This window comes from Sarcophilus harrisii, chromosome 1 (assembly GCF_902635505.1).
Source record: "Sarcophilus harrisii chromosome 1, mSarHar1.11, whole genome shotgun sequence".
Lineage (NCBI taxonomy): Eukaryota > Metazoa > Chordata > Mammalia > Dasyuromorphia > Dasyuridae > Sarcophilus > Sarcophilus harrisii.
Genome location: NC_045426.1, coordinates 201,631,988 through 201,648,208, shown reverse-complemented (window position 1 = coordinate 201,648,208; position 16,221 = coordinate 201,631,988). Strand labels below are relative to the sequence as shown.

At 31.2% G+C, this 16,221-nt stretch overlaps 1 protein-coding gene across 3 annotated transcripts in view; it reads right to left on the bottom strand.

Moving 5' to 3' along the window:
* Nucleotides 1-16,221, bottom strand: part of TMEM232 (transmembrane protein 232) — a 190,657-nt gene that overhangs the window by 23,424 nt on the left and 151,012 nt on the right. For all 3 annotated transcript variants that reach the window (XR_004234190.1, XM_031968625.1, XM_031968622.1), the window contains one exon: nt 4,487-4,577. Coding sequence is in view for 2 of the 3 variants with exons in the window: in XM_031968625.1 (XP_031824485.1) it covers nt 4,487-4,577 (91 nt within the window). In the remaining variant the exon portion in view is untranslated. The remainder of the gene's footprint in view (nt 1-4,486; nt 4,578-16,221) is intronic.

Genomic DNA, 16,221 nt, shown 5'->3' with positions numbered 1-16,221 from the left:
ATTCTGAACACCAAGACTGTTACAGAATCCACTATACCAAGATCTTTCAATTCAGTGTTAAGTTGCAAAAATATACCCCTTTGTCCAGGATGGAGAAAATGTTATAGATTTATAATAGTTATGCTATGCTCTTCCCTAAGTTTTTTTCTTTGCTTTAGGTGTCACATTTAAGGGAAAATTTAATAAAACTTGTATATGTCAATCAAGATAATTATGAGATTAAAAACTTTGCTATTCAGGAATTATTTGAAGAAGGTAAAGTTGCTTGACCTAGAAAAAGAAAACTAAAGAAAGTAGATAGCTTCAATTATTTGAATTGCTGTCTGGTGGAAGACAATTTAGACTTTTTCTTGCCATAAGAATAGAGCTAAGACTAATGATAGAAATTGCAGAAAGGAAGATTTCAAACACACTAGACAGAAGTATTTTTCTAACAATTAAATCTGAATACAAGCGAAATGGACTACTGAGGAAGTCAAGTAAAAGCTGTAAACTACTTATCAGGAATGCTGTAAAGGGGATTTCTATTCAGTTATGGACTGGACAAGGTAATTTTTGAGATTCCTTCAAATTTCAGGTTCCTATATATGGAAAAGTGAGGAGAAAAATATGAAATGTACCTAAAGTTCTGGTTTGGGGAAAAAGACACTATCTACAAAACATTTCACTCCCTTATAAGGAACAAGTAAATAGCATGTAGGTTATTGTAAATGACTTTTTAAAAATGTTCTTCAGAATAAGTTGCTATGAATCCTCTCAAATTACTGTTAGTCACATAAAGAAACTAAAGATAAAACCAGTGATTTAGGTCCTGGAGGGGGGAGATTTTTAAAGGAAAAAAATTGACTTTATTATTTACAAAATAGATAGATTCTCATCACTTGCTATTATGTTGTATGTGGATGGTGAATTTGCTCCAAAAGAGAGAAGAGATGTGGGTGGAAGCCACTGATTTTTTATTGGCCCAAAGATATTGGCCCTAATTTTAACTTGCTTTTTCCTTCTTTTTTGACCTCTGAATATTAAAGCTGCCTCTGTAACAGATTTTCAGTAAAATGAGTTTAGTAATTTTTATCTTTGACAAGTGTATGACTTATTGCAAAAGTATAAAGATCAATGACATGGATATTATATATTATATTTCATGAAGGCTAAACTGTCTTGAAGAATTTTGGAATCATAATAAGGTGTTTTAACTTTTCCTATCCAATACACAAATCCTCAAATGGTAGCTAATCCTACTGTTGCTCAATTGTAATTATTGGGCAAATTGTGATGTGGTTGAACAAAGCTAGGGGGAAAAAAAAAAACCCAAACACCAACATACTACCTGGCTTCACAAAGCACTGCCTTTATGCCTCCTTATTAATTTATTATTCCATTCAAAAAGATTTTTCAAATCTTTTCATCCCTCTTCAAAACTTCCATAGAACCACCCTCCCGGCTGAGAACTTCGAATTATATTTTACTGACCTTATTAAGGTCATTTAGCAACAGCTTTCTCTTTTGCCTTCCTTTTCATCTTAAATCATTCAGATTCCTTTTGTTGCTGTCTCATGATCACTCCTTTTCAGTCCCCTTTATTGGATCATCATTCAAGTCATCCCTTCTAACTATGAGTTTTCCACAAGACTCTGTTCTTTTCTCCTGGGGATCTGATCAACTCCTATCTCTATGCTGATTATTATCCAATTTATCTATCTCTGCTGACTTCAAGTTTCATATCTCAGTTGCCTTTCAGATATCTTTAAATGGATATCCACTAAACATTTTAAACTCAATATATCCACAATTGAACTAATTATATTTTCCACCCAAACTTTCCCTTGTCCTAGTTTTCCTATGTAAAGTGACAAAATTCCCTCCCCCTCCATTACCAAGACTCTCAATATAGGCGTTTGAGTTTACTTTCAAAGCATCTCTTGCAAACACCACCTTATCTCCTCTGACACTACTACCAATCTTGTTGCAGGCCCTCATGACCTCATGCTGTTACTATTGCAGTGCTCTTCTAGTTGATATTTATATCATAAATTTCTCCCACTTCAGTCCATCCTTCACTCAGTTATCAAATTAATTAGTTTTCCTGAAATTAGGTAGGTCTGACATGTTATCCCCCTGTACAATAAATTCTAGTGTCTCCTTATGATCTGCAAATGAGATAGAAAATACTCTGTATGACATTCAAATTCCTTCATAACTTGATGCTTTTCTACATTTCCAGTCTTTTTACACCATATAGTCTACCATATATTCTATAATCCAGTGACAGTAGCATCTTGATGTTTCTTGAACAAGACACACTCTCTCTCCATATTCTGGGCATTTTCACTGTTTACTCTCCATGCCTGGAATATTTTCTCTCCTCTTATCTTCCCTCCTGGCTTCCTTCAAGTCCCAGTTGAAATCTCAGCTTTTCCTCTCTCTCTTAATTCTAACTATATGTCTCTATTTATTATTTCAAATTTATCCTGTATAGAGCTCATTTGTAAAGTTGTCAGCAGGTTGTCTCCCCCATTAAAATGTGCACTCTTGAGGGCAGGGACTGCTTTTATTTTTCTTTGCATTCCCAAAGCTTAATACAGGACAGATGTGTCATGAATATTTATTTATTGAACTAGATAATTCACTGACCAATCTTTAACTATAGCCTTTCCTGGTTCTTCACCTAGGTCATGCCTACTAATGTGGGCTCACCTAAAGTTTTTTCTTCAACTGTCTTCTCCCTTTATATTATTTTCCTTGATGATCTCATCATATACTGTGATTTCAATTTTCATCTCTTTGCAAATAATTTTCAGGTCTACTTTGCCTAACCCTGACTTTTCACAATCTATTTATTTGCATTTAAACCTCTATTGGACATTTCAGATCAGATGTTATATAAATAAATGTCTTAAAGATATCTTAAAGTCAACATGTTCAATATTATTGGACATTATCTTTCCCCCCAAACCACTACTTCTTCCTTCTTCCTCATCACTGTTGAGAGTATCCTCCTACTTACTCAATCTCACAACCTAAGTGTTATCCTAAATTGATTGTTTTCTCTCACATGCTTCATGCATAATCTGATGTCACACCCTCTTACCTGCTACTTCCAGGATCAAATTTAAAACCAATTGCTTGGCTTTTGTAACCTTTTACATTCTAGTTGCTTTCCATGTATTCAGCAATTCAGTGACACTGGCTTCCTTGCTCTTCTTTGAATAAAATACTTCATTGTCTAATTCTAAGCATTTTCACTGACTTTCCCACAAACCTAAAACTCTTCCTTATCTCAGCCTTCTGGTTTCCCTATATTCCTTCAAAGTCTCATCTTTAATTTTTGTGTCTTGCCTCTAAGACAACCTCAGCCTTTTCCTGGATTTATCTTATTTGTATAAAGTTGTTTTGCAAGTTGTCTCTCTTGTTAAGATTGTGAGATCCTTAAGAGCTGGGGCTGTTTTTTGTTTTTGTTTTCTTTGTATCACCATGGTTCAATAAAGTGCTCAGATACTAGGTACTTAATAAATGCTTTCTGATTTACTGAAGGTGTTACAACTATAGATATATTATGTTCTCTATACCATATAGATATACCATATACCCCATACTGATTTTTCAAGTTGGTCATTTGGAACTCTCTATCTAATGCCCAGATTTATAGTAGGTTGCTAGGGCAATAACCCTATAGATTAAAATATACCCAAATCTAAATGATATGGATAAGCATATCTTTAGTTTTTAATCAGTAAATGCAATAATTTCTTCCTTAGTTTAGAAAGATGAACATAATTAAATAAAATAAAGGAAAATATTAACAAGAACCATAAGGATGTAATTCTACAGTTGATAGTATCCTGTTAGAAATCTCAATTTCCAAGTGTTGTAGTATAAGCTTACCTATTACTGCTACCACTATTTCTCTGCTTTAACGTTTTCTTCCCTCTTCTCTTGCTTTAATCTCCCCAACACAACAAAAGTAAATTTTGGAGAAATTCATATACATATAGCAGAATAGACAAATGAATTGTCCTGATAGTTAGGTCTTTTGCTTCCCCAGTCCATTTACATCTTTCAAGGAACAAAATGACTAATAGCCTTTCTCATATCTCAAAGTCAAAAGTTGGTTACCATGTAACTTTTTAACTTTTAAGGATTGATATTTAGTTGACAAAAATATTCATCAGAGAAAATCAAAAGAACTCAAAAATTAGATTCTTGTCACAAATTATTGCTAATTTAAGAAATATGTTAGGCTAGTAGTATCTTACAAATACAAAAAGGCAAAGTATCCCATACATTAACAAAGATATTAAAATGTATCAGTGATATAGCAAAGCAATTAAATTTAGCAATGTACCTCCATGGTCAGATTTTGTCATTTCCAATGTTTTCTTTATGTGGGCTGCATATAAAGGTTCATGTGTCAAATTTTCTTATTCAAGGTAACATCATAAAACATATATAACATATATTACTGGTTTAAGATAGTGACTATTACCTGCTTATCAATAAGAGTTTTCAATGCCATATCTGCACGAGCAATGATATCTGGATACGGACGGACTAGTTCTTTTTGTGGATATCTTTCCCTTCAGACACAAAAGAAAAAACCTATGATTAAGCATATGCATTATCACTAATATTTCTGTTCATTATATCTTACATATTAAGCATTTTATTATATACAAACAGTACAAAGTACTTATGAAAATTTCCTGTTCAATCCAGTAGCTTTAAAGTTCTTGTCTTTATTTTTGATGATTAATCCTGACATATGTGGTTTTTACTTTTGACTTAAACTAAAGGATAATCCAAAAAAACCCCTTTGCTTGTTTTGAAAAATGTATGCAAATTACTAGATCTATAAGAAAAATAAAATAAATAACTCAATCTCAAAAGAGAGAAAATTGAATGAGATATCAGTGAACAACTTAAGAGGAAAAAATGTGGGTTTATAAGTGAATTGTCAAGTAAACAAAAAAACCATGTCTGGGTTGACAGTTTTTCTACTATGAGATCTCTGTCAGTCACATTACAAGACTTTTTAAAAATGATGTTATAATCATAACTGACAAAGTGGTAAAAAGTTTTTAAAAGTAATCATAGTTATTTGAAATAAAAATTTATTTATGCCATTGTTGGTGATGAACTTTGTCCTAAGTATAAATTTTGCCGGAGATATTAGCTTATAATTTTATGAAGCCACTATGATTAGTTAAATTTTTATAATAGTGACCTTTTATTGTTGAAAATGATGTGTTTCTCATGAAAATCTTATCTATACACTAATAAAACTTATAAATAGACATTTCTGACTCATTTTTAAATCATCAAAGAGTTTGAGTGGTTTTGGACTTATTTTTAGATTTTGTAATTTTTTTTATATCATTAGAATTTTTTTAGTGTACCTCCCAAAATTCTCTTCCAGAAAACCATCCTACAAAAATATTTTAAGAGAAAAAAAAGAGGAAAAGACAAAAAACCCCACAACTAACAACGTATCAAAAAAGTTTGAAAATATACGCAATGTACTATATACACAAACCTCTCAAATGTGTAAAGAAGTGAAATTGACATTATCTTCTCATATCTCTTCTTTAGAGTCATACTTGCTTATTGTAATGTCATTACATTCACTTTTGAATGTCTTGTAATGGTTATTAGTTCCATTTATATTATAGTGGTCACTGTATATATCTTTTTGACTGCTTACATCACTCTATAAAATCATGGAATTCTTTCCATTCTTCTCTGTGTTTATCACAATAACAATTTCTTACACTAACATTCATATACCACAATATGTTTAATCAATCCTTAAATGCTGATAATCTACTTTGTTTCTAACTCTTTGCTGCCACAAAATTGTTATTATAAATATTTGGTGAATATGGGTATTTGCTTTCTTAGGAATGTCCTCCTTGGGATATGTCTGATACTTAAATCTCTGGATCATAGAGGATGGATATTACCATCACTTTAATTATGTTAATGATGATTGATTTCCAAAATGGTTTTATGATTAACAGCTCCATTAACAATGCATGTTTTTTGCTTCACTTCCCATCCTCTCTAACACTGACTATTTCCATTTTTTGACATCTTTGCCAGCTTTTAAGGTATGATTTTTCTTCTTTCTGAGATTTCTGGTAATAATAGCCTTTTCCTCTCTTATATCTTCCCATATATTTTCCTTATATTTCACATTTAAGTCTTTTCCTTCTGATTATGAATCTCTTGATTGCAAAGCTGTCCCAGTCTCTTATACTTTTCACTATCATTTGTCTTAGGTGATGATGATCCTTTCTCCTTTAGGTCTAATGGAGTTTCCCCATCCACCCACCACCAAAGACACATACACACACACACATATCAGCACTTTGGCTCATTTCCTTTTGTTGTCTGTTTCAATATTTTCATTGTTGCTCCAGTTATTTTATATTTCCACTTTCCTACCCTTCTTTTTTTTTTCTTCCTCCTCCTTCTGTTCATCTTCCTCCTCTTTACTGGGTTTGGGATTGGGCAAAGTTGAGTTCTGTTTCTTGGTGCCACAGAATGGTTAGGTAAGAACAGGGAAGAGTGATGATCCAATAAAGATTATAGCAGCTGCATAGAAATTGTTCATTTGATCTCAGAACATATGCTTCTATATAGGTTCATTGTTCAGTTCTGCCATGAGTGGTAGTTGATGGGGGAGGAGATGATGAGTGAGCACCTGGGAGATTAGCCTTCTCTGCTGTTACTCAGAGAACCCTAATAAAGTTCTTGATGTATCTGTGGAAAAAACTGCAAAAAGCTTTGAAGTTGTGTCTTGTGCATAATTCTTATTTTAGAGAGTTTTGAGAGGTTGTGAGGATCAAAAAATCTATATTTAGTCCTCCATCTTACTGGTCACATGACACATAAATTGAACTATTTCTTTTTTTAATGAAAGCTTTTTAATTAAAAAGCATATGCATGGGTAATTTTTCCAACACTGACCCTTGAAAAATCTTTTGTTTTAACTTTTCCCTTCCTTCCCCCCTACCCAATCTCCTTCCCTAGCTGGCAGGTAGTCCAATACATGTTAAATATGTTGAAATACATGTTAGATCCAATATATGTATACATATTATACAGTTATCTTGTTGCACAAGAAAAATCAGATCAAGAAGGAAGAAAAAGAAAAACTGAGAAAGAAAACATAACGCAAGCAAATAACAACAGAAAGAGTGAGAATACTATATTGTGTCCCATACTCAGCTCCTAAGATCCTCTCTCTGAATGTAGATGTCTCTCTTCATCACTGAACAAGTGGAACTGGTCTGAATCATCTCATTGTTGAAGAGAGCCACATTCATCAGAATTGATCAGAGTATAGTCTTGTTGCAGTATATAATAATCTCCTGGTTCTGCTCATTTTACTTAGCGTCAGTTCATGTAGGTTTCAACAATCATCTCTGAAATCATCCTGCTGGTCATTTCTTACAGAACAATAGTATTCCATTACATTCATATACCATAATTTATTCAACCTATCACTATGGATGAGCATTTATTCAGTTTCCAGTTCCGTGCCACTAAAAAGGGGCTACCACAAACATTTTTGCTCATGTGGGTCTCTTTCCTTTAAGATTTCTTTGGGATATAATCTCAGTAGAAACACTGCTGGATCACAAAGGTATGCACAATTTGATAACTTTTGGATCTTAGTTCCAAATTGCTCTCCAGAATGGTTGATCTGTTCACAATTCCACCATCAATGTATCAGTGTCCCAGTTTTCCCACATCTCCTCCAACATTCATCATTATATTTTCCTGTCATTTTTAGCCAATCTGAGAGAAGTATAGTAGTATTTCAGAGTTGTCTTAATTTGCATTTTTCTGATCAATAGTGATTTGGAGCACCTTTTCATGTGGCTACAAATGAAAACTATTTCTTTACAACACAAAATGCAGCCCTTTCCAATAGTTTACAAAATAATTGACATCAAAGAGAATGAAAATTTATTAACCCTGTTTCATCTAAAAATCTATGCATAAATTTATTGAAATAGGGATTGTTATCTGGTAAAAGTATTTATTTATTTATTTATTTTGCTTTTTATCTGTGTTTCTCTATTATTATGTTCTATCTTTTTCAGTTGTGTCATCATTAGGGCCAAATTTTTAAATAATATAACTTAGAATAATGGCATGTCACATTGCTCACTAAAATACATTAGTAACATATTAATATAGTTTAATAGCAAAATAAATTTACTATAATTAAAATATTAATATTAGTGAGAACAAAAATATTTGTACCACCAAAAGGAGAATAAATCTTTTAAAAATGTCATTTATTTTAGTTTTATCACCTTTTGAAGAATTCTTATTGTATATGCTGATAATGAACAAAATACACTTTTTATAGTAGCAGTACATTGCATAAACATGTATTATATGCATGTTAGATGGATGTCTCTGTGTATTTAGAGTATGTGCTCAAAAAAGTTGTAATAATGCAAGTGCACAATTAAAACAGTTTGGAGACTATTGATCTAGAGCATATATTATATACTAATTTTGTACAAAGAAAATAGAATTGTATACATTGGACTTTAAATCAGTTCCTTTCAACATACAAGGTGCTATCTTCTAGTTTGGAATACTCCTTGGAAAAATGACCCAATTTTTCTGCATTTCTATTACATTATACACTGAAAGGTGACTTCTTAGTACACAGAGCTCTGGATCTGGACTCAGAAAGATCAGATTTTGGACTTGGTCTCCAATACTTACTTGATGTGTGAACCTGGGCAAGTCATTTAAACTTTTGTCTAACTCAGTTTCTCCAACTGTAAAATAGGGATAATAATATCTTCCACCTCTTAGAGTTATTCTGAGAATCAAATGAGATGATACTTGTAAAGTGCTTAACACAGTGTCTGGCACATAATAGACATTTAATAAATAATCCCATTCATAAATTCATACAATAAAATGTAATCATTTGGGGGTTAAAGGAGATCTTAAAGGTAGTCTAGTCTGCTTCATTTTACAAAGGAATAAGTTGAGCAGTACACTCTAGGTTGGGGCTGCAGGGACTATCCCATGGATCATATACTATAATTCCTTAAACAATGTCTGTGAACAACAAGGGCTCAGAACTGAAAGACTTGGTATTTTGAGATGATGAAATAATTCAGCTATTGATCAGGAAGGACTGCTGACTAAAAGAACCTTTAAAATGGAGCCATTCCACCTTAAATTCTTCTCCTAAGCTTAGAAGAGATCTTTAAGCATTTCCTGTAGGGATAAAGACAGGGTTGGCTCCCTTTCCTGAGCCTATCTAAAGAAAACTGCATATATATAGTAATTAAAGACACATATGGGGTAAGCAAACCTGATCCTAGGCCTTGAGCTCATATGTGATGCTTCTGTTTTATTTCTTTTTCAGTATAGGGAATTAAATTGCAAAACCAGAAGAGAAAGTATTCAGTTTTAGAGGCAACTTTGTGAATTTTAGATATTCAGAGATTCTGGATCATTTCACTGAAGTTGACTGGCAGAAGAGGAGGTTTCTTCATCATAGAGGACAACTAGTAACAAAGAGAAGGAGTTCAGTTCATGTCTAGGCTTACCAGAAGACATGAGTAGAAGAATGAAAAGGGAATATATATTTGTTAATAATTTGCTGTACTCCTATTATGCTAAACCTTTTATAAATATTATTTTATTCTCACAATAATCCTGTGAGGTAGGTGTTTTTATTATTTCCAATTTACAGCTGAGAAAAATTGAGGCAAACAAAGATCATGATTTGTCTAGGATCAGAGAGATAAGAAGTGTCTGAAACTGGCTTTGAATTCAGGCCTCCTTGACTTCAGGTTCAAGACTGCATCTACTGCATCACCCATGAGCTTGGGGGAAATTGTTTTGACAATGAAGAGATAAGTTAAAAACAGAAAATGACTATTCATCAGTCCCACAAATTTCTCTGTGTTTTAAAAATTTAGATCTTAACCACCTGGGAAAATATAACAGTAGTGATAATTTACTGCATACTATTTTATATCTTTTATCAATGTACTTTTGTGCAGCATTATATATGGAAGAAATAAAGCACTATGCTAATATATGATTTGTACCATACATTGAATACTTTTCCACTTCTCTTTTTTGGGGACATGAGCCCTAAGTTTTAAAGAATTTTCCCTGGATCTTAAAGGTGGGAATGAAAAAAGTCAGAGACAATGGTAAAATACTAAATATTCTCTTTGGAAGTTAAATTCCCCTAAGACTGAACCCAGTCCCTGAATGGACAGAAATAAGAGATGGACTTTGAATGGAGAGAGAGAGAGGGTCTAGCAGGCCATATCCCCTGAACCTAAAAGTGCATTATTGTTATATAAATCAGGAAAATTTTCTACTGTCAATCATGTATGAAATGAGGATGTTCTGGGAAGTTTTCAAGCATAAAATACACTTTAGTACAAGAGTTGTAGTGCCTTTTAGAGGTAGCAATTCTAAGTTTTGTTTAACTTCATAAATTAAAAATGTTTAATTCACTTTCTAATTTCCTAGGGACCCACTTGATTCACTTTTTCTAAATTTCTTTTTACTGATTTTCTGCCTGGCTTCTATATTAGTTTTCCCCAAATTTATTTGATTTTTAAAAACTTTATATTCCCAGGGTATTTTTTTAGTTTTCCCCTTAATAAAATCTAGTTTCTATTATAATGTTAGTTATATTTTGCTTGTTTTTATAGAATCGACATTTTCCTTCCTTCTTGATTTATTTATCTTTTTAAAGTTTTCCTTATTTAAGATTTATGATTGTTTTTCTATAGTGCTTTTTCTATAGCTTTTTTCCTCCATCATCTTTTTGTAACGTTACAGAATCTGATGGTCTAAAAATAATTTTAGTCATAAATAGGCATGAGAGCTAATTGTTTTTAATTATAAAAGGGAATGTTATTGTTTCTTGATTCTTTTTATAATTGAAAGGATTTTGTTTGCATTGAAATCATCAATTCCATCATCTTTTCAAATGTGCTGTTTTATAAGATTATACACATACATACACACATACTCACTGCTTCAAAATGTTAAAGAAGTACAGGACTAAGTAAGATACTGCAAAATGAAATTTAACATACCACAGAAATACAGAGAAATGATGAATTTCTTTAATAACACTTTTTTTAGTATTTAAAGATGTGCAAGCTGTGTTACAAAACCATCACATTTTATCTTAACATCAGTTCTGGAAAGTATATGCTATTAACTATCATCATTATTATCTTTTTTTAGAAATGAAGAAACCATGTTTGAATGATTTACCCAGTGTCACCTAGCTAATAAGTATCTGAAATCAATGCCAAGTCCAGAATTCAATTGACTTTGCTAACTTTATCCCTACATTCTCTTTGTAGAAGGACAGATAAGGAGCAAGACATGGAATTGTGTCAAGAAATTCCAGGCAGATAAAACAGTGAGTAATAAGTTACTGAACCATCACTAATTTTATTTGCCTTGTATTTTATTTATTTTACTTATGTATTACACATCCTATCACAGAGAAAAGGAACTTGGGTCTTATGGTCAGATATCACATCTGAATTTAGGTTGACTTATTTGTAGTTTCACATGTTCCCTGATTACTGCTTTGTTATTATGTGGCTAAACTTCGTCAAATTGTGATATAGGCATGTTATGGAATATTATTGTTCTGTAAGAAATGACCAGCAGGATGAATACAGAAAGGCTTGGAGAGACTTACATGAACTGAGGCTAAGCGAAATGAGCAGAACCAGGAGATCATTATATACTTCAACAACTATACTGTATGAGTATGTATTCTGATGGAAGTGGATATCTTCGACAAAGAGAAGATCTAATTCAGTTCCAATTGATCAATGATGGGCAGAAGCAGCTGCACCCAAAGAAAGAACACTGGGAACTGTATTTTTTGTTTTTCTTCCCAGATTATTTTTATCTTCTGAATCCAATTCTTCCTGTGCAACAAGAAAACTCTTTGGTTCTGCACACATATATTGTATCTAGGATATACTGTGATATATTTAACATGTATAAGATTGCTTGCCATCTGGGGGAGGGAGTGGAAGGAGGGAAGGGAAAAGTCAGAACAGAAGTGAGTGCAAGGGATAATGTTGTAAAAAATACCTAGGCATATGTTCTGTCAATAAAAAGTTATAATAAAAAAAAAAGGAAATAAAAAAAAGAAGTTCATCATAATGCATTAATACCTTACTTCTAGAGAAATAACATGAGAGGTATTTAGAAAAAAAACAAAATATAAAGCCGTATCTTTCAAGGACTTCTAATATTTTCTTCATATTTTGTGATGTACTTCATATCCAAAATAGTGAGCATTGTCTTAATTAATCATATACTTCCTATTTAACTTACAATTGAACATCTTCAAAACTGATCTTAATAATAAAATCCGAATTCACAAAATCTTGTTCTCAAAACTTGTACACAAAGTTCTACTTATATAGGGAAGCTTGAGTATCCCCTGGAAACTTAATCATACTGCTCCTTTTTCATTCCTATAAAAATACACAGCTACCTTACAAACTATTTAGCATAACTAGCCATACCACCATAGACTTAACCAATTTCTGGAATTCTACTGTCTAAAGGTTTGATAGGATTCTCTTCAAATCTTTGTTCACTGAACTTGCATCACAAAGGTTTGCCTCATAATTGATCTGCTGAGAAGAGATAAGCCTACAAAAAAAAATCTTTTAAATTCATATAAGGACAGTTACCCCTTCACGTAGGATTAAACTACCCTAGAATGGATGGGATTTTCTTTGGCCTAATTATAGAAGTAAATTACAATAAGAAATTGTAACCTGGCATAAGAATGTTCCCAGGCTAATTTTCAGAGGCTAGTCAATTCTGCTTATGAAGGGAAGAGCAAGATGGCAAAATATCAATAGATTTTGTTTTCTCTATCCTTTTCTTCTGTTCCTTAAAAGCATAATATCAGTACTAGCATGATACAGAGAAAAGAGTAGTGCATTTGTTGATAGTGTCCTAGGTTCAGTGGCCAGTTTCTTTACTTCATAAGTGATCTTCCCCTCCTATTTCATTATTATTATTTGTTAAAATATATTATTATTTATTAAAAATAAAATGTTAGAGGTCTGAGGTTGCTTTTAGTCAGAAGTGTATTAATGCCACTGGAGGGTTGATTGTTAAACTTTCAGTGTGAGCATTTATAATTTGGAAATCAGAAGACTGCAAATCCTTCTTATTCTTCTTTTCTTCAGTTGCCAGTTTCTCCCATTAGAATGTAAGCTCCTTGAAGACAGGGCTACCTATCTTTTTGCTTTTTGTATTTTCATTCTCAGCATCTAGCATGTTTATTACATAGGAAATATTTAATAAATATTTAGTTTAATAATAAATTTTGACTTGATTTTGATTTTTCTCTATTTTGGAATTTTTTTTTTGGCTTTAGATACATGTATAGTTGTTGATTTTCTTAAAAAAAATTGTCATCAACAAAGAAGGTTTTTAATTTCCTCTTTTCCTATCTTTACATCTTTAATTCCTTTGTCTTTTTCTTATTGAATTACTAGCATTTCTAAAAATATATCAAATAAAAAAGGGGAAAATATACATCCTTGCTTTACACCTGAATTTACTGAGAAAGCTCATTTAGCCTCATTGCATATGATACTTGCTTTTACTTTTAGATAGATACTTGAGATGCTTTTATTAAATACAGATTTTTCTATGCCTGTACTTTGCAGGTTTGGGTTATTTTAGTTTTGGGTTTTTTTTTTTTTATTTCTTTTACTATAAATGATAATTGTATTTTGTAAAAGACTTTGTCTACAGCCACTGAGAAAATCTCTGAAGGTTTTTATTTTTAATATCATTATGTATATTATATTTTTAAGTTGAAACAGAATCCTTGGTATAAATCTAATTTCATGATAATGGATGCTTTCTCAAATTACTTATTATAGTCTGTTTCAAATGATTTTATTTTAAAATATTGAATCAAAATTCATTAATAGCAATGGCCTAAAGTTCTTTGTTCAGTCCTTCCCTAATTTAGGTATTGGTATAAAGTGTATATCTCTAAAAAGGAGTCTGATACTTTTTCTTTCTTATCGTTTGAGAATAATTTGTGAAGTATTTATATTAACTGTTCTCTAGAACTTTGAAAGAGTTATATTTTGAATTGACTAGAACCATTAGAACCAAAAAAATATCTCTTGCCCTTACCCCAAATCTCATTTATTAAGCACCCACTATAAGCTAGTAACTGCTCAATGCTTTATAAATGAATATTGTGGAAGGTTAGGAGCTATCATTGTCCTCATTCTGCATATGAAACTGAGGTCAAAATTAAATGACTCACTTAGAATCACATGTCCAAGGCCAGTTTAAAACTCTTCTTATTCACTCCAAGTCCTGAGTTCTATCCACTGTGCTTTTTATATAGTTCCATAGATCTACTTCTTTTTCTGAGATTAAATTGTTGAATATGTCTATTTGACCCTCAGTTATTTAAATATTTTATATTTTTGTAAGTATTCATTTCTTTTGTGTTCTCAATTTTGATAGCATATGACTGAATAGTAAATTCTGATAATTCTTTTTTTTTTTCCTTCTGATTTTGATATGATTTCACCAGGGTCATTTTCTATTTTGTTGATTTAACTTCCTTTTCTTTTTAATCAGATTGGTTAAATGTTTTTCAGTTTTGTCAGTTGTTGCAAAGAACTACCTTCTAGTTTTATTAGTTATACAGTCTTTTTGATTTCCAATTCATCTACTTCTCTACTTTTGTAAAATACCTCCTTTTGTGTCTATTTTGGATTTATTTTTTTGAATTTTAATTTTGTAAATGATTATTTTTCACTACCTCTTAACTTTTCTATTCTGTTAATGTTATATTTTTATGGAAATAATTCTTCTCTCAGAGGTCTACTTTATTTACTTGTCAGAAATTTTGAAGTGTTATTTCATTTTATTGTTATTTTTTGTAATTCAAATTTTGAAATGTTATTTCATATAATTATTGTTTATAAAATTTGTTCTTTGACCTATTTGTTATTTAGAATTGCATTGTTAAGTTTCCATTTGGGTTCATTTTTTTTCTTTTTGCTCCTAGGTCTGTTTATTATTTTTTTGTGGTCTGAAAATAAGTTGTTCACTATTATAATCGCATATATACGCTTATATAAGTAATTTAATTATGTAAACACTTTTATAATAGGATATATATAATTGTAGTGCCTTTTCATATTTATTTTTCAATAGCTCTGAGTCCAAACATAGGACTAATTTTTGTCAAGATTCCATGGTAGTACTGAGAAATATAGAATTATTTTAGCAGAACTATTTGGATATTTATTAAAGTTTTTAGCTTTAGTTTTTTCAATAATTTGTTCAATTTGTATTTCCTTTTTTGTTAGATTCATTCAAAACTGGAAAAAGCACATTATTCTCTCTCACTATTATATCTTTTTATAATTTTTTCCATTGTGAACTTAGATATGATAACATTTGAAATTTATAAATTTAATATTAATATTGCTTTGTTGTTTATGGCTCTTTCAGCGTAATTTCATTTATTTATTTCCATTTATGCTGTTAATGTTTGTTTTTGCATTGTCTGATAGTATAACTATAATTCCGGGTTTTTTTTTTATTCATCTGATGAATTGTCAATTCTTTATTTTTATTCTGTTTTTATCTTTGTTTTTGAGATGTTTCTTGTAAGCAACAGATTGTGTCTCTTGGAGGAGGGTTCTTAAATAATCTGTTGCTCACTTTTGTTATATTGGATTGTTAAATTGGTTCACCTTTAAAGTAATGAGAGTTTGTTTTATAATTTCCTCCATTTCTGAAGAATCTTATTTAAGTGAACTTTGAAGTTTATATTACATATAGTCAAAAATTCTATAGTAGCCATTGTTCATTTCAGTTTTTCTTTCCTATGAAGAAAACTATTCTAACTCTGTGACTTAATACATATATATATATATATATATATATATATATATATATAAACATCATTTTCCATATGAATTTCAGCATGATTTGTCTAGTATTCTACAAAGAAGTCATACATATTTATTAAATACCTAGTGGGTACAAATACAAAAAATGAAATTATCCTTATTCTAAAGGACGATATACTCTAACTATTACGTCAAATTAAGTTTCTTTATGTTCCTAATTCCTGAAGGAATTATATGGTTTAGGATCACAAGA